Here is a 19,954-nt window from a genome sequence, read left to right on the forward strand (position 1 = left end):
AAAACGCAACTGACCACGGTGCTATGTGGTATGGGATGCAGGGCACAACAAATCCAGGAGGCTCTGCAGATGGTGTCTGTGTAAATGTTCCACTGGACCCAATAGGTAGCCAGAAGACTAGACACCCTATCATTGTGGGAAGATGTAGACATAGATCTCTTTCATTTGGACCTTGAATAAATGTGCAAATTGCCTACTGTAGTCAACAACAAGGAGGACAACTTGGCTACGTATTGGAAACTGGTCAGTGCTCGACTAATAATGACATGCTGCCCAAAATCGGGTCTGCGAAATCATTGTGCACCCTGCCCCAAATGTGCTCCAGGACTGGCCGGCCAAGGAGAAACAGGCATTGCGGTGCAGCCTGGTTTGTGCATATATCCCGAAATACTGCATCAGATGTTCAGTGTCATGATTGATTGGTGGCCAGTAGATGTGATGTTGCACCAACAACTTCCTACGAACAATATCCCAGTGCAATGCATGCAACAGCTGGAATATGTGAGGACGCAGTGCTGGGAGAATGACTGCTCATCAGCATTGCTCCTCTGTGGCAAGCATGAAGACTGCCTGGACATAATTGAGTCAATCGCGTAGGAGAAAGAATGTACACCACACCAGATCTGTAGCAGAAGAGACATGATCTGGACAGATGAAGTGATCTTCCAGATCAGGTCTGTGGCCATGCAGGTGCAATTTCTCACTGTCAATGGAAAATCTGACAGATTTTGCTGCAGGGTATCATACAATGTGAACACGAGAGCCTCCTGCCAATTGAACTCCAGACTAGGCTCCAACAGTAACCGCATCAGCATTGGCGTGTTGGGTGAAGGAGCTTAGAATGAGGGCCAAATAAGGAAACCAGTGGCTTGTGATGGGCGCTTGATGAGGCTCCATACAGGAAAAAGGTGAAACATTTCAACTCCGAAAATAATAGTGACCATTTCCTTTTCCATCATGACTCTGTACAGTGGAAAGCATCTTTAACGTGTAAGCGATTGGCTGTTTGGTGCCATCTGTGTTTCTTTGACAGCACCAATGCCATACTGGGACATGTCATCAGCCAGGATTAAGTGTTTACCCAGCAAGAAGAAGCCAGGCAGGGGGCAGAGACAAACTCTGCTTGAGTGATTGTAAAGTTTGCTGACAGTCCTCTGACCAAACTCGCTTAACGTCCTTCAACCAAAGCTGGTTAAGAGCACAGCAGATGTGTGTGGTCTGTCAAAATTAACTGGACATAATACGCAATCTTACTCAAAAAGTGACTGTAGCTCTGTCAGGTTCTTGGGTGCCAGTTGGTTGACAGTGGCTTTGATGTGGTCATCCACAGGGACAGGGCCATCTTTGCTAAATACGTGTCCCAAAAATTATACTTTTGGGCAGGAAAAACTGGGGAGGAAAAACTGTAGTTTTCTGGCTTGTTATGAAGGACGTTCTCCAGGATGCATTGGAAAATCGACAAGGTTTCATAAATGCTCCTTTCATGTAGGGCCTGACACCCGGATATCAAGGTATTTGATATGACAGGGAATGTCCTGAATCAACTATTCCAAATACTGTTGATTAATTTCTGCTGCAGACAAGATTTCAGAAGGCAAGTGATTAAACCGCTAAAACCAAAAGGGGGCATTGACTACCAAGAAAGACTGAGAAACTGCATCCAATGACCACTGCAGGAGGCATTGCACAAGTTGATGCGTGAGAAATAGTCCCCCCCCCCCCATCCCCCCCACGCACACACAAACACTCCTCTTCCCCTCCCCTCAGAGTCCACTGGAAACATTGACATCCAATGCCTGACTTTCACCCTGATATTTTTCACAAACAGTAGCGCATTGGCCTATCTAATCGCAAATCCCACACATGGCCTCCACATGCTCAACAGTCTCATCAAACATGCAACAAATGACACATGGTACAGGATTGCTGGCTCACCAAATGAACAGAAGGAGCATAACACCAAGGATCTACTCTGCTACTAGCAGGAATTAAGACACTGCTATCAGTGTGAACCCGCTGAGCTCTGTCCACACAAAGACGCACAGCGCCGCAGTGCTGCAACACTGGAATTATCGACAGTGGCAAGAGGTTGCATGGCTCCAGGGGCTGTTTACCATACACATCTAATTCAGCCACAGGCCGAGTATTAGAAAGGGCAGCCTTTGCTGCCACTCTAAGCTCTTATGATTCTACAATCTGGGCAATGTTGGATAAAGAAGCGTTGGATGAGGTCTGTATCCTAGTCTCGACATTGGGATTGGGCACTAACCAGACAGTCATATCTTGAATTAACAAGCCTACTCAAGAGGTAGCATATTTGGGCCACTCAGAACAATACTTCCACGAGAGATCTCACAAAGCCACCATCCAGGCCACATAAGACTGCCGAGGGCAGTTTTGGTGCCACTTAAGCTGCAACTGCGCCACCACTGCTTGGGTTTCATGTCCAAAATACTGCATCAGCAATTGACAAAGCTCATCAAAGGGGAGTTGCTTAGACTCAGTGGAGGGATTCAAATTTTGGGCAACTTTTTATAAACCTGTACTGGTTGAAAACAAAAAGGCGGCCTCTTCGACTGGATCAATGATATGTCTTACCTGGCAGTGCAACAAGAACTGTCACAGTTAATTCTTCCATAGACTCACGTAGACTCATCAGAATCATCAAATGGTGGAGGGGGGGTGGGGTTGGGGGGGGTGAGTTGAGGATAAAACTGCCCAATGGGCACGTGACATGCTGCCAGCAGGGAAAGGTCACAAAGCAAATCTCCATTCTGCACACACAAGAATGTCCTTCGTTGTTGCTTTAATATCTGGACATGTGTGACAATGCTGCTACACTCGTGTCGGTGCTGGTACTTCATAGGCCAGTGGTGGCTCGATAATAACTTGGGAACAGATGCCTGCGAGAGGAAATGAAAACTCGCTGTGCAAGTCAATCTGCTGGAAGCAGAAAGTCCAAAATCACAGAGAGATGTGCACAGGGATAAACTCAGCACGTAGCTGTCTCAGGCAGCTGACAACTGAGCAGTTGGCAACAATACTCAGCATGAAGTGGAAGGTGAGGCTGTTTTAGTTGAATTCAGCATAAGCATTGGCCCACTCTACTTATTGCCACCTGCAAGTAAGCACTTCTGCCAGCAGGTTTGCCAATACTACATGTTGTGTATGGCCTCCGTGATAGGTTTTACACCATTTCATCTGCTCCCATTGCAATGTCTGCTGGTGAGGATACAGAAGGTGTCAATATAAATCCGTACTGTTGTATCTTCTTTTTCTTCCTCTTTGGGATTACTATGCCTGCTTATTTAGAATGTGCGGCAGTGGAGAACAGGTGGTTCCTTTGACTATGCCCCACTTAAGGGCCGTTATTTATCTGGTCCCTTTTGATTTTCTTCATCTGGTACTGTGCGTACTGCTTGTAGTTTTCAGGCAATTTGCAAAATATGCATCACTTTATGCTTGGAAATATAGGCGTGTGTTATGTTCACTGTGTCCCATTTTTGTTGGCTGTCATAGTTGCTCTACCATTTAGTCTCTTTCCCAACTCTGTTTATTTTATCTTAGTTTTCTGTTATCTTATAGTGTGCAGTTAGTTACAGTATGGGCACATTGCAAAGTATACATTTTATTGACTGGTATATACCTAATATAACTAGCAGAGAATGCATGTGAAATGAAATCATGTGGACCTTTGGAAGAGGTTGGTACCTTGATATCCAAATAAACTGGGTAATTATGTCTTGGTCACATTTTGATTTATTTCAACAGATGATCGGGTCTCACTTTACAGCTATCATCAGATGTTAAAAAGAGCAGCAGTGTTCAGGACATATATCATAAACTGAATGGTTAGTGAGTGGTGCTATACTCTTAGCAAATATTCACTTACTAAATGTCTGCCACTGTTTCTTCTACCAGGGCCACTGGCACCAAACTTTGTAATGTTTACAATTTTTTTTTAAAATATTGCACTTCTTGTCAAGCAGTGTTCATAATGAAACCTCTTGTGTGTCACTACCCTTCTTAAGATCTGGTTGAGGCTGTAAAGTAGAAATTGGTAATCGGTTCAAATATATCAGAACGTGAGCATACATGTGAATTCCTCAGTTTACAAAAAGCAGTGCACTGATTGCTGTGCTAGCACTGTCTCCACTGGGCTGCAACTTCACACCTTATACACTTATTACAAATTTGCCCTGTCCTATATGTGACAAAGCTTATGCACTTATGGTTGTTTCTGGAGCCTTCAGTTGGTGCACAGACTGTGTCGTACATACTCCTGACAAGCAGTGGATAATTATAAGCCACTGGTGCATTACATAAGTCTTGTGATACCCACCTCACTTTGTTTATCTGTAAGATCCAAAAGGTGGCAATGTGTTGTCTATCTAGTATAAATAGCTATTACATTATGATAGTGCAACAGCATACTGGAATATATGTTACTATAAGTGATTGCTGAAGCTTTTTATTGTGAATAACACCCATAGAAAGTAGAAAAATTAACTGCTCGTGTTCATTGGTTTATCATATTTCCAGATGTCAAACAAAAATTAACAAAGTTGCAGGTACCTCTACAGTTTAATACTCATGAATTTTCTCATTATTTGCAGACATTTACATTGACACAACTGGCCACGCGTTCACATATCCTCTTTTTCGTTATGTCGGGGGCTGCCGTGTCGGGTGCTACACGCACTACCCCGTCATTACGTCTGACATGCTGCGACGCGTCAGCACCCGGACAGTCGCGTACAACAACCGGCGCATCGTTGCCCGGAGCCCTTTCCTCACAGCCGGCAAGCTTCTCTACTACAAGCTGTTTGCATGGGTAACACTTCCAGATGTGAACATTTTAAGTGGTGATAACAATGTTTCCTTGTGGATTTATTCATTTTACAGCAACTTTGCCTGCTTACAAATAGGAGGGTGATTCAAATGAAAACCTTAAAAGATCCACAAAATTTCAAAAAGTTGCGTGATGGAGTTGGTAGACAGTAGTGCTCCTTGAGGTCCAGAAAGTGACTAACAAATGGCAGAGTGATGCTACAATGCAGGAGGAGGCAGCACCACCTCAAACAAGACGGCTGCTCCCCTGCCATCGTGCAAAGTTTTTGAGCAGTGATCTGTGATTTGTCTTTTGTGTGGTGAAACTGTCAAACTAGTTGAAATTCATCACAAGAGCACAGTACAATGATTTGTGTTTGTGATTGGAGCAGATGTGTGTGTGGTGTAGGAAGTTCAAAAGTAGTGTAATTTCTCTGGAGAATGCGCCAAGACCAGGGCAGGCTCACCGCTAGTGGCGGGCGAGAACATTACATTATTGGAGGGGCAGGCAAAGGAAAACAGCACGTAACTGTGAATGAAATAGCCACAAGTTTGAAGATTAGTATTAGTTCAGCACAGAATATTGTTCACAATGTACTGCTCTTCAGTAAGGTGTCTGCAAGGTGGGTGCCCAGTCAGTTGACTACCAAAATGAAAAACTATCACTTTGATGCCTGTGAAGTTCCTATGTTGAAGGTGATGCATTTCTGCAAATAACTGTTACATGTGATGAGATTTAGGTCTACTGTCACCAACAAGAAACGAAAAAGTCAACCAAGGAATGGTGCCACAGCTTTTCGTCGAAATCAAAAAAATTCCGCACTCGGCCGTCTTGTGGAAAAGTCGTGTTCATCCTCTTCAGGGATGCAAATGGAGTAACGTTGGAGCATTACATGGCTAGAGGAGTACAGTAACCAGTAATTCTTACTCAAACACGCTGAAAAATCAGCTTTGCTCTGCAATCAGGAGTAAACAATGAGGACTTCTGACTCCAGGAGTATTGCTAAAGCATGACAAATTCATATTCTTGAGGAGAAAAAACCTTGTTTCACAAAGCGCCTAACGTCCTGAGCACATTGGTCTATTGATTACTCAAATGACTTTGATGCGCATCCCTGTTGGTTTTTGAACACACTCTGTAAGTTGATTTCTGAATGACTCATAAGCCTAAGGCGACTTGTCATGGTTCGCGCGGCTCCCCCGTCGGAGGTTCGAATCCTCCCTCGGGCATGGGTGTAAGTGTTGTCCTTAGCGTAAGTTAGTGTAAGGTAGATTAAGTAGTGTCTAAGCCTAGAGACCGATTACATCAGCAGTTTGGTCCCATGGAAAAAAAAATCATAAGTTGATTTTTGAATGCGTGCATAGTGTACGTGATGTCTCTATAAGGGGAATCCTTGTCACATCTAGAAATAAACTTTCCTGCAGGCTGAAGGGGACCGGGCTATACAAACTGAGCGGAGTAAAGTCGAACGAGTGAATGCCGATCGCTGTCCGATTATGTTGTTTGGGTTTGCGGATGGTCAGCGTTGTTATAATTACTAGGGAAACCCATAGATTCAGACTACCAGAGTGGAAATAAACGACTAACAAGAATAACAGATAAGAAAGATTACGTATTGTCTTCTCGGTGTATCCAGGAGAATGAAATGTTTCAGAAAATTTTTGGCCAGATCGCTACACTAGTAAGGGCCAGTTGTACAGTCCCCGTCTAGCAGCCTCTTACATTCTATTCTGGAAGTAGCAGGGAAAATGGTTTGTACAGACATAACAACGCCTAAACGGAGAATAATCAGGGATAACTAAAGCTGTGATTCTGGCAGGGTTAGTGAAGTTAACTGGCGAATAAGTTTTGACAAAGGCAGGAATAGTTCCAGAATTAGTTGTGACAAGATTGATTGTTAGGATGACGAAGGCGAAGAAACGAGGTTTAAGTCGTTCTAAGTTCTAGGGGACCGATGACCTCAGAAGTCCCATAGTGCTCAGAGCCATTTTTTAGAACAATGAAGTTATTTTTGTCTGTTTGCTAAAGAAATTTGGTTTTTATTAATCTTTTACGCTAAGGCAGTCAATGTGTTTGAAACAAGGTGTTTAGTTCCACACTATTGGCTAATTTCAAGTGCACGTTTTCATCTTCTAGCATGTATGGCATTATGTCACAGTAAAAAAATCAAAAATGAGTTAATACAGTACTGGTACTCCAAAAAAAATTTACATCCCGGAACCCACACTGAAAAGCTTAATATCAGGTCGAGGCCTACTTCATTGGGAATCTGGACATACGAATGTGCTCTTTAAGTATGCACTTTAAATGTGCCGTTTTAGTATGGTTCACGAAATTCCGATGCTCTTGGAGTATCCTCTGATGTCTTTTTTCTTTCATGACATAATGTAAGATCTTTTAATGTTTTACACGTACGGACATTCGGGCTTCCTGCGTCATAGCAGCTGCCAAAGTGCGGTGGCGTGTTATCTGGCGCTCTCTGATGACTACTGAAACGAACCTATTTCTAACAGGTTGCGGGAAAATATTGCGAATGGTGGTTTGAAAAGCGTTACTTTCAAAGTAAATTTCCTTTTACGCAAGTTGAACTATGTGCGAGAATGTACGATGAATTTCTTAAACCACAGAGCGTTTGATGACCAGCCATTTAGAAGTATTTCGAGCCCAGAAGATCAGACATTCATGTCGTTATTATGAGCAAATTGATGTAGTGCTACGGGAAGCTCTCTCTCCTCTGCGGTAGCGAATTTATTTTTGGAAAACTTTGAGGACAAATCACTGGACTCTGCTAAAAATTTTACTGGCACATTTGTATGATAGATCTTAAAGCATAACACGCGCAAAAAATATCAACATTATATGTGAAAGCTTAGCTTCTCTTGCAGCTTATTAACCTTAGAGACCAATATTATATGTGAAACCTTTGCTTGTCTTGTAGCAACGCTATGTATATTAATTTAAAACATTAACTTTTCCTGTTTGTGTATCCACGCTACTTAACAGTGATGTTTCTATTAGCTGACTACATCACGTGTCCTGTGGTCTGAATATCCGCTGTCATCGCCTGGCGGGATCACGTGACAAGAGCTAGGACTGGCTTACAAAAGCGCATCGGAATCTCGATCACAATGTTTCTGAAAGTAACATGCGGTGTTTAGTGGAATTCGAATTTATACTTTCGTAATACGAAAATATGCAGTGTACATGTTGCTGCACATCAAAAATCTTTCCAAAAGGAGTTTTCTTCCATAAGTTTTGTTTTCTAAAGTACCGGGAAATTCTACGCCCGTGTATAAAAACATAACCATTCAAAGGATTGAAAAGTTTTACAATTCCGAGGGATAATATACTGTCACTTAATTACATGGAAAAAGTGTATTTTCATCCGGGAGAAAGTGTGTTTTTAACCGGGAAAAATCTGGGAATTTTCTTTTCTTGTCCCCGTATACACCCTGTGTATGCACACAGGTCATGTAATTTGTGTAAATAATGGGCTGATGATTTATACACACCGTGATGGTGCCCGATAGTGAACCAAATGGGTTCCATAGCATTTGCATCAGGTGAATTTTATCACAAAGACATCAACATGAATTCATGGTAATGCTCTTCAAACCACTGTAGCACGGTTCAGGCTCCTAGACAAATATAGTTATACTGCTAAAAGAAGACATTGCCATCAGGAAAAACATGAAGCATGAAGGGATGCAGGTGGTTCACAGTTGTCAGTTTGTCTTTGATTACTACCACTGTTCTCATGCCAGCTCAGAAGAACGGCTCCCGTTGCATAATACTGCTCCCACCAACTTGTGTCCATGGTGCACTACATGTTTTGAGCCCCATTCACCTCGGTGACAGCGTTTGTGGAGATTACCATCGACCTAGTGTAGCAAAAATGTGATTCAGCCAAAGAGCCGACACGCTTCCATTGATCAATGGACAAAGCCCGATGGTTCTTTGTGTGTGTGTGTGTGTGTGTGTGTGTGTAAAACACATTTTCTCAGTTATGAAACTGAGAAACATTTTTATTTTTACCAGTGCAGTGCCAAAGCTCATAATACAGTGAATTTCATGTGTGGTGCAAGTGCATGCCATGGTTCTCATTGGCTTGCTCTGGCTAGTTCTCTCAGCAGCTGCCACGTGATGACTCAGTGCATCTTTCACGAGAAGATCATTAACCAAGATGCAATGCGACAGAATTATGCTTACGTTTATTTAGAGTATGCGCACAAAATAATCTCCTTCTGTGTCAAGAGACACTTTGTGAAAACGTTGACAGTTGTCGAACTTCAGCTGCAGAAATTCTCAAAATCACAACTTAGGCTGCCAAAGTTCTTGAAATCAGATGCTGAACATTGTTTTCTAGCTATTCAGGGATATGACGGTTGTTTGTATATGTCTTTTATTTTAACATTCCTCAAAAATAAAAAAAATGCATAGATCAACTACCCTGTTAACAGACACCCAGCAATACTACCGTACATTGGCGGTGTCTGCTCTTGCACTGTCCTGTGTGACATAGCCTTAGGTCTTGGTGCTACTTGCTATTTCTTTGAAAAAAGGTTGTTTGCATAGCTATTAGAAGTTACAGTTTCCTGGGGAAAAATTTGTCCCATAATTCGTATTCCACACTCCCATATTCATACTGTGCAGAGGATCCTGGTGTAATTCAGAAGGATTTTCAGACCTCCGAGATTGACTGTTTTGCGAGTTCTTGAACCCCAGAGAAATGCGGTCATACTTCATCAAAAAAAGAACAACATTCCAGGATCAGCCTCTTCATCAAGGTTAGACTTCAGTAGCCAATAGCAATAGTGATGCTGAGCAACGTTATTTGAATTCCTGCTGTTGCTACTTTGTAAGGTTTAAGTTTGAATATGTGAGCAGGTTTGTGAGCAGATGCTGCTAACCCATCAGAAGTGCTAAAATTTTTCTGAGAGTTCTCATGGACTCTAGACCTTTGTTTCTGTAATGGAGATCCAGTCTTTCAAAATTTCGATACTAATCTATGTACTGTCAAATCACGGGGAGTGTGTGTACCAGGATATTTTTGTTTGAAGGGCAAGCTGACAGTTCACACATGACTATGGTCTTGCAAAGTTCAGCATAAAAACACTTTCTGGTCTTTTGTGTATATGATAGTGTATGGAATCTATATACGCCCATGGGTGCCGACTCTCCAGAATTTCTGTGAGTGCATGTCAATGACGGAAATGGTATATTTTCAGCGGAATCTCAGTATTTTTTTTTTAAATGATTACCTTTTATTTGATATTTTTTGTGAATACTGCCTGTGCCATAAAGGACTGTGCTGTGATAAAGTTAAATATTCTGGTATTATAAGGATAAGTTGACACCACCCTAGCTCAGTTAGTAACAGATTTGTTAGATCAAGAACAACCAAATGATAGGAAAGTATTTCACCGTGTGCTTCTGCTCAGTAATTTTCCATTGTGTGCATAACCTGAATTTTTATGTGTGCTGTTGTGTCCTATTTGCCACATTGATACAAAAGTAACAACCTCCAAAGATGCTAATATAATATTGTCACTATAACAGAAAACTATACAAGGAAGAGATACTACAATAATTAGAAAGATGTAATAACTGACTGTTTGCTTTTATGCAAGTATTTGGGACTCTAATATTGGTGTGGATTGAGACTAGAGCAATGTTGCTATTTTTAGTGTTGTGATGTTTTATTGTGTTTCCAATAATGTCATAAAAGAATTACTGTGTAATTGCTTTTAAATACTAATCTTTTGGTCAAAGCTTTTTCTAATTTCTTAATACTTATTTCAACTGGAACTGACGTCAACAGGTGTACGGTGCAGCTGGACGCTCAGCAGAAATAGTGATGGTAAATTCAAGTTGGACAGAAGAACACATCAATGAACTCTGGCAGTGTCCCTTGCGAACACACAGAGTTTACCCACCATGTGATGTGGAGGATCTAAAGAATATTCCAATTGACAATGACAGAGATGCAGGAATTCCTAGTTCATTAGATGGTAATACCGCAGTTGCAAATATACTTTTATACTAGAAGAGACATTTAAAATTTCTCAATAACAAAAGTAACATGACGATTGGTGTATGAGGCTTTCTGTTATTAGAAGCGCTAGACAGCAAATTTTATGAACTACGTTCTGGCATCCTACAAGTTTTCTGGAATATTTTTCTCTTTCGTGATGATGGCAATGCCACTCCCTCGTTGACTGAATTTTTATCAGGCTTGGTGCCAGCTCCAGGAGCAGAGTGAAGCAATTTTGGTTATGGCAGCTACTTTTTAACCTTCTCCAACCTATCATTCTCTCCTTCTGGAGGAAGGAACCATTAGTTCAAAAGGATATGATACTGTTTGTACTTCTGTGTGTGTGTGTGTGTGTGTGTGTGTGTGTGTGTGTGTGTGTGTGTGTTGGCAATACTAAAATTTTATCTCATGAGGATAAGTACTGACCAGTAATTCTGTCTCATAATTTCACAGTTTTCTAACACATCCTACAGTCCCACAACAGTTCTGACTGCAGTCTTCATTTATCCCAACTCCACCCTTTCTGTGACCATACTTTGTGCCCCCTCTCTTCCACTGTCACATCTAAAATTTGCTTCTTACTACTTCGCAACTGTTTTGCTAGTTTAGTTCACAAATCTGTGGACTCTCATCCATTCTCTTTTCTCATAGGTCTTCCTCTCCACTCTTCTCCTCTCCTCTCCTCTCCTCTCCTCTCCTCTCCTCTCACTATCCGAATTTTCCCAATATGTTTTCATAGCTTATGAATACTCAGTGTGTAACACATTATAATTACCCAATATTTTTGTTAAAAGTTGTGCACGAAATGGTACTACTTGTATGTTTTTACATGATTGACAGTATATTTAAAGTCACAGCATTACAAACGTTACTTTTGCTATACGAACCATCAATTACTATATGTATCACAGCATTGTAGTTGGTATTCCTTATGTGGTTGCTGCAAATGATTTATCTTCATAAAGGGTGACAGTTATTGAACTATATGAGAAAAATGTAAATTAGTTACAAACTACAGCATGCACACACTGTATTCAACATGTAAACATCACTACAGATATTCGGATTTAGGGTGTGATATGTTCGATATGCCTGCCATCATTGTTGATGATGTGGTGCAGAGTGGAGCACATGATTGCTTTTGCAGGTAGCCCTGCCTTTCATGGGATAAGTGATGCCTCTATTTCCTCCACCAGCTCTCCAGTTTCTTCCGTTCCTTTACCACATGGTGCCCTGCTCTGATGACGACCATGGAGGTAGTGGTCGAAAGCTTGGGAGTTTTATCCTGAATTGACGTGGCATTACACCGAGAGACTTTTATTCAAGAAATACGTCGCTAAAGACTTCGTAGCCATTCCAAATGCCTAGCGCCTGATGGATTCCAAACCTAAAATCTCCTTCCTGGTCACCATGGCCAGTTATATCCTCATGCACAATTACTTCACCTCTGAAGGCATCACCTGCAAACAAATCTATGGTAATGCAAAGAGCACTTGTGTGGCACCATCCTATGCCAACCTGTCTGTGGGCCATCTAGAGAAATACTTCGTGACCACCCAGTCCATCCAGAATCCACTACTCCTTAACTGTTTCAAATTCATTGCTGACATCTTCATGGTCTGGATGGAGGGTGAAGATGCTCTATCCACATTCCTCCAGAACCTCAACACCTTCCCCTCCATTTGCTTCACCTTGTCATCCTCAACACAACAAGCCACCTTCCTCGATGTTGACCTCAATCTCAAAGGTGGCTGCGTCGGTATGTCCATCCATAGCAGTCCTATAGACTACCAGCAATACCTCTACGTTAATAACTGCCATTCATTCCACACCAAGAAGTCCCTTTCATACAGCCTAGCCTCCCATCCCCGTCAGCTGTCCCTCCCTAAACATGCTAGGGGTCACGCTAAGGCTTTGACCGACTGAAACTACCGTGCCATCCTAGTACAGAAACAGATCTCCCCTGCCTTATCTCTCCAGCCACCTACTCTGTCCCACATTCCCACTGTCCGGTCACAAAGGTGCACTATCATCTTGATTCAGTTGCTCCAGTCCTGGTTGATGCTGAATCAAATTCTCCACCAGGGTTATTACTACCTTTTGCCATGCCCTGAAATGTCAAATATCCTACTTATTATCCTTGGCCACCCCCTTCCACAGTAGTATTCTGCTACCCACCAAACCTACGCAGCCTTTTCAATCCATACTCCACACTCCACTCCTGCTCCCGACCCCTTGCCTCATCGCTCATACCCCTGCAACAGACCTAGACATTTTACCAGCACCATCTACTGCAGTCCAGTCACAGCCATCACCTGTCCAATCAAAGGCAGGGCTAACTGTGAAAGCACCATGTGATCTGAAAGCTGAGCTGTAACCACTGTATGTGTTCTACATGGACATGACAACCAAGAAGCTGTCTGTCCGCATGAATGGCATCAACAAAATGTGGCTAAGAAACAGCTGGACCGACCAGATGCTGAGCACACTGCCCAACACAACGTTCTTCACTTCAGTGACTGCTTCACAGTCTGCGCCATCTGGGGCCTTCCAACCAACACCAGTTTCTGAAATGTCCGGATGGGAACTCTCCCTTCAATATATCCTATGTTCTTATAACCTCCATAATCTCAATCTTCATTAGTCATTGTCCTATCCCCATCCCTGTTCCCATTCAAGGACTACATAGCCTTCTGTACCACCAACGTACCCACAGTCTTTTTTTGCAACTTTTGGCTGAAAGCTTACTTCTTTAGCAGTGTTGTTTGTGTGTTAGCACTGACAGTTCTACACAAGCGCCACTGCTCTTAGTTCTTAATCGAGGGCCGTTGGCCACCATGTTGTCCATAGTTAGAGGTAATGCCTTAAGTTTTGTATTCTCAGCACACTCTTGACACTAGGGATCACAGAATACTCAGTTCCCTAACGATTTCTGAAATGAAATGTCCAACTGCCATTCCGAGTTCAAAGTCTGTTAATTCCCAGCGTGTGGCCATAATCACTTTGGAAGCCTTTCCACATGAATCATCTGAGTACAAATGACAGCTCTGTCACTGCACTGCCCTTTTATACATTGTGTACGCCATACTATTGCCATCTGTATTGCATATTGTTATCCCATGACTTCTTTGTCACCTCAGTCTAATTAATGTTAGTACATTTGATTTCTATGTGTCTCATAATAACGGTACGTAGCTCCATGTAATAATAACATTACAAAAACATGTATTTTTTTCTCACAGTTATGGCTGGTAGTCTGGATATGTCAAAATTTTGCAGAATATTAGAGATGATATGAGACAAGCAAATGCACACATTAAAAACAAGCTGTTCATTTAATAAATTTCCAGTGCAGGTGGAAATGTTGGTTGTGTCAGCAGTATCCTTCACAAGCATAGTTTTGTCATCTGCCGTTTATAGTGACTAAATTCAGATCATTACAGTAATGGAAATGCCATGAAAATGGCATAGTGCGTAAACACACTTCAAAGCATATAAGAGAATTCAGTCATGGTTGCAATAAAGATGGATGTATTAGTTCTTCATTTATGATGTGTTTTGCCTGTATTGAAAGGCATCTTTAGACAATCTATGAAAATTACAAAACCCAGAACAAATCGAAAATTAAAAAACCCAGAACAAATATAATGGTCATATACAAAAATTCTGTGGGTTGGGGAGGGGGTGGGGGGCAGCTGTAATGAGAGAGGGAACACACTCCCATAGTATGAAGCATAAAATTTAACACTTACCGAACTACGGGCGAATAATCATCTTGTGAAATGATCTCAAACGCATAAAATTACATCCAGCAGAGTATGGGCCAAGTGCATGTATAACAGAAAAATACAGAACATTGCTGATAGCCCCAGTCTGTACCTAAAACAAGAACGACATTATGTCTTATACAAGAGTATTACCAATAACCATAAAAGAGAAACAGGCAAAAGCCTACCTTGTGAAGGTTTGCAGTAATGTGGTAACCCACCATAAGCCAATAATGGTAATGAAAGAGAAGTCTCATATGGGAACATCAAATGTGACTTTTTTAAAATAGAGGTTCTGTCAACAGCATAAAAATAATCTAAAGGAGGAAAACAATACTGTTAAAATATATAAACTGTATCTTTATACAACAGGAGGAAGCAAACTGTCTGCATGTCAAGAGAGCTAAGACACACGTTATCTGATTTACCATTTGGAGACAACAGCCCTTAAACACACAATAGGATGTGCTTACACCTATCATATATGCACAACCTTACGTGGTAGCAATGGTCTGACTAGACAAAAACTAAGGCCTAAGGCATCATAGTACTGGGAAGCTCGCCAGGTGGTAAAACTACGGTTTCTAACTATGGAGGGCTATGTAAATAATTGGGAAGAATGCTGAGTTTCTGAACTAATATAAATTCATAAACTAATTTGTAGATGTGAATCAAAGCATTGAAAAATGCTTGATTTTTTAACGATAACAGTTCATTTAAAAGCCTCAGCGATTTGATGTAAATATGTTTCGAAATTTTGAATTTTTCAGGCAAATTTAATTTTCGCCTATTTTCTGTGTGCAGGATTATAAGATTTTCCAAACTAAGAGACTGATAATCTGAAGCTTTTATATGTTCAGTGAAGGGAAATAGTTTTTAATTTGCTCTTTTTTCATTGGTAAATGATCTCCTTCTGTCAGATTCAGATGGACGTTCTGAGCACCTAATTTTATAAAGCCCTGATTTAAAAAATAATGATTAATGGGGTGCTAATTATAGGGGAGAGCATACTGAATCGAGCTATTTCGAGAAAAACAATTTGGATATTAGTCTGTTTAAATAACTTTGCTAACTTTCAAGAAAATGGGCCTAAACACAAAATTGCACCTTATGTAACCTCACATACATCACAAGTGGGGGGAGGAGGAGTGGCCCGGGTTTGCAAGGCATTTTTGCATTCGAAATTAAGCCAGTTCACCAATGGTGGGATGTATCCATTTGTCTGAGCTACATAACAAAAATTGTTCCATTCTTTCCTAATAGTGTCCGCAGAAAGGGGAAGCTCACAAATTCTTACAACAGCAGCTTGAAAATAACTAAGTTTGTAGCGCCTCAGATGATTGCAGGTTGAATGTGTAGCAGACACACTGGTGCAAGGTTTCCTAAAGATATTGAAGGAAATTCTATTATCCATGAGTTGCAAATAAAGATCTAAATAGTTTAAGATCCCCTCAGAGTTCATGACTTAATGCATAAAAGTTAGTTTTGGATGTAGACAATTAAACACTGCAGTGAGGAGGTTTATGTCGCCTTCATTACTCGTGAAGATAATGAAAAAATGTTGATATCTTTTATATAGGGTGATCTACTTGTGAAAAGGGGACTCCCATTTGAAAAACTCGGATTCTATGCGATTAACAAAGATGTCAGCCAGGAACATGGAAAGGCAACTCCACGCCGCCAAACCATTACCTTGTTTGTAAATAGTGTTGTTCAGTGAAAAGTAATTGTGGGAGGTGAGCACCTCTAAGAGAGAAATAATCTTCATGCGTTACATAGCTTAGAGAAATGGGTGCAGCCCATCGTTAGTGCACTGGTTACATTCTAAACACAAAAATACCTTGCAAACCTGGGCCACCCCTACCCCCCCCCTTTCCTTTTAATTTAGCAAAGTTATTTAAGGGGGGTAGGACATCAAATGGGAATACTTGGAGCAGGAGAGACACCACAGGAATTTTTAATTTCCACTGTCTATACTTTTAAAAATAAATTCATAAAACTTTGTCAGAATGACCAAAAAGGATTCAGGATTTACACTTATAGTGGTGGAAGTTCAAAAATATAATAAAATAATCTATTTTGTTTACATTTGTATTTCACCTTTTGTTCACTTACCATTGGCGGCATTTGTTGCTATAGGTACACTTTTCTTCATATGTAAGGGAGATTCTTCGATGGATTTTGCACAGCATACAAACCATACTTACAGGTGTGTGAAACTTTAGAATTTTCCAAATCTATTAAAAACTGTGGTAAAAATTGAGATAATTAACTATAAAATTTGAGTTTTTTCTAAACATGAAGTTTAAAATGTAACAACATTTTTTCATAAATTAAATAATTTCTATAGTTTCATACACCTGTAAGTATGTTTTGTATGCTGTGCAAAATTCATCGAATAATCTCTCTTACTTATGAAGAAACGTGTACCTATAGCAACAAACGCAGCCAATAGAAGTGAAAAAACGATGAAATTTTACATGTAAAAGAAGTTATGATGTTATTTTCTTAAACTTCCACTGCTATGATTGTGAATCCTGAATCCTTGTTCATGCTGACAAAGTTTTATGAATTTATTCGTAAAAGTATAGACAGTGGAAATTGAAATGTCCTGTGGTGTCTCTCCTGCTCCAAGACGGCCCGTTTAACGTCCTACTCCCCTTAAACAAACTAATGTCCAAATTGTTTCTCCCTGGGGTAGCTCATTTCAGTATGCTCTCTCCCATAATGAGCAATCCATTAACTTTCTTGTTTTTTAAATTGTAGGTTTATAAAATTAGGTGCTCGGTATGTCCAGCTAAATATATGGGACAGATGGCGAGGTGATTTACCATTAGATTCAGCAAACACTTGCTAAAGACAAGTGGGCAAATTAAAAACTATTCCCTTCGCTGGACATCCAAAAGCTTCAGGCTATCAGTCCCCTAGTTTGGAAAATCTTGTAATCCTGCACGTAGAAAATACAGGGTGAAAAGTAAATTTGCTTGAGGAATTCAAAATTTCGAAGTATATTTGCTTCAAATCGCTGAGGCTTTTAAACGAACAATTCTCTTCAAAAACAATCAGGAGTTCTTTGATGTGCATCTTCAAGTAAGTTTATTAATTTACATTAGTTCAGAAACTTAAGATCATACATATATGACAGATGTAAACAGACCCTATTTTGTGTTTAAGGGGTATCATCTCCATATGGTAAATCAAATAATGTGTGTCTTAGCTCTTTCGACATGCAGACAGTTTGCGTCCTCCTGTTTCCTTCAAGCTACCTGCCACGCTCCCAACGGGTATGAACCCTCCGCTGCCTTGGCTTTGTCCAGTGGCCTGTGTTCATCTTGGACTTCATTCACTTCCCAACCGTGATGTTCATATCCTAGTCACGTAGGTGTGACGGGAAATGGGGCTGTTGACACTCGTGCCAAAGCTGCAGTTCTACTACCTTGGCCTGCTGGGTCTTCCATTCCTTCGGATGATCTCCGTGTTGCTGTCTTTCAGCAGGTGGTGTCACTTTGGCATCGACACTGCTCCTATTTTTGCAGGAACAAGCTCCAGGGAATTAAACCTCTCCCTGTGGCTTGGCCAGCCTCCTCTTGGCGCTCTCGCCAAGAGACCATTTTAGCTAGGTTGTGTATTTGGCACTGCCATTTTAGCCATGGTGATCCCCCACCACTTTGTGCTCATTGTCCTCAGCCATTTCCTGGTCTGGTCCAGGACTCATTTTTATCTGTTTACTCCAGTGTATGTTTGCCGTTTGAATTATCAGCTATTTTAGTGAATGGCACACTGGCTGTTGATTGTGATTTACTTTTATCCATTGTAGCAATATGGCAAAGGACATTTAATCTTTGGTTCAGGAACACCACTGTCTCAGTAGCATATTTTATGGACCTTTCTCCAAGGGGAAGTCCTTGGTTTTAGCTCTTTCCTTCCAGGGGTTGGATCTAATGTGTAGTTGCTTTTCACTTCTTTTGCTTCTTGCCATTCTGAGGTTATGGCATGGGTGATTATGACCTCAGTTGTTTTTGTGCCCTTAAAGACACTTACGGCCCTCTTGTATGAAGAGATACTTTATACTTCTCATTTCCAGCTTTTTGGAAGGCTCCTACTATTCTCCTTCATAGATATCAACTTTTATTTCCAATTATGCTTTGATGCAGTTTATGTTTGATCCATATCCAGCCCTTGCTTTCACATACACACATTGTATACAGTGCATCGATGTGTTGTGTTGGCTTGGTATGTGAGGATTTCTTCGGTATAATTTTCTTTATCTTTTTTCTTTTATTTGTTAATAGGAAGTGGTGATACAGTCTCAATTAGTGGTGCAGACAAGAAGGTTGTGAAGATTGTTTCTGTCGCGCAGTACCGCCCTGAGAAAGATCACCCATTGCAGCTACGGTCTATGTATCAGCTTAGGCAATATGTGCCAGAAGATGTGTGGGACTCGGTGAGTTGCATTAATTGTTTGTTGTGAAGAGTATCTGTTCAGCCAGTGCATGTCATAAGTCAAAGTGCTACTGACTGCAAATTATCCTACTTTCATACATGTGTTATGTTTTTTATTATTGTTATGCAGAGGGATTAATTTTGTGCACAATTGTATTTTTTATACTACAAAAAATAAACTTACTGTGACACGAGAAAGAAGTATTAATTTACACTTTGTCACAATAATTAAAGGGAAAGTTGTCATTTTAAGAATGACATAAGAAATTACTGACAAGTCAAAGGTAGAAAAATAATTTGGTATGTGACTTGATATAAATTAAGTGGTATGGAACTGAGAAATTTGATGGTTAGGTCAGAAGTGGCAGTGTGCACAGGTAGAGATAAGAGAAGGGTTGATGTAAAAATAACAATAGCAGACAAGCAGATAGAGAGAAGGCTCCGATGAGGATGAGAGGGGAAGCCCAAAACAGAGGACAGAACAGCACTGACAGTTCGAAAAGTGTATTGAATAAAGTAAATAGAAAAGCAAATGAATAAGAAAAATAAGAGGAGTCCTTACATCCATTATAATTATTTGACCCAGAGCACATTTAAAGTAATTCCTTCATCATGTTCTGAGGAGCCTGTCAAGGAGTAATTAATGTTGCAAATAAACATGTTGCAAATGATTCAATTTGTCCATATCCAAAGTATTGATTTTTGCTGATTGCTGTACTGTTGCAGGAGATGCAACATGTATGTATAGCAAATCTAAGGTGTCACCCTTATGCCAGTTGTACTGATTATTTCTTGGAAAAGCTCTCACAAGAAATCAGTGATAATGGTTTTCATATTAGCATCAGCTAAGAAATATTGTATCCAGCACAGTAAACTGTC

General features: G+C 40.7%; 1 protein-coding gene across 1 annotated transcript in view; it reads left to right on the top strand.

Annotated features, from left to right (window-relative positions):
* The window catches only part of LOC124711164 (GDP-Man:Man(3)GlcNAc(2)-PP-Dol alpha-1,2-mannosyltransferase), a 67,159-nt gene that overhangs the window by 21,495 nt on the left and 25,710 nt on the right, over positions 1-19,954 (top strand). The window contains exons 5-7 of the mRNA XM_047241079.1: positions 4,617-4,834; positions 10,653-10,842; positions 18,925-19,076. Of these exons, the coding sequence (XP_047097035.1) occupies positions 4,617-4,834; positions 10,653-10,842; positions 18,925-19,076 (560 nt within the window). The remainder of the gene's footprint in view (positions 1-4,616; positions 4,835-10,652; positions 10,843-18,924; positions 19,077-19,954) is intronic.

This window comes from Schistocerca piceifrons, chromosome 8, assembly GCF_021461385.2.
Source record: "Schistocerca piceifrons isolate TAMUIC-IGC-003096 chromosome 8, iqSchPice1.1, whole genome shotgun sequence".
NCBI classification, from domain to species: Eukaryota; Metazoa; Arthropoda; class Insecta; order Orthoptera; family Acrididae; genus Schistocerca; species Schistocerca piceifrons.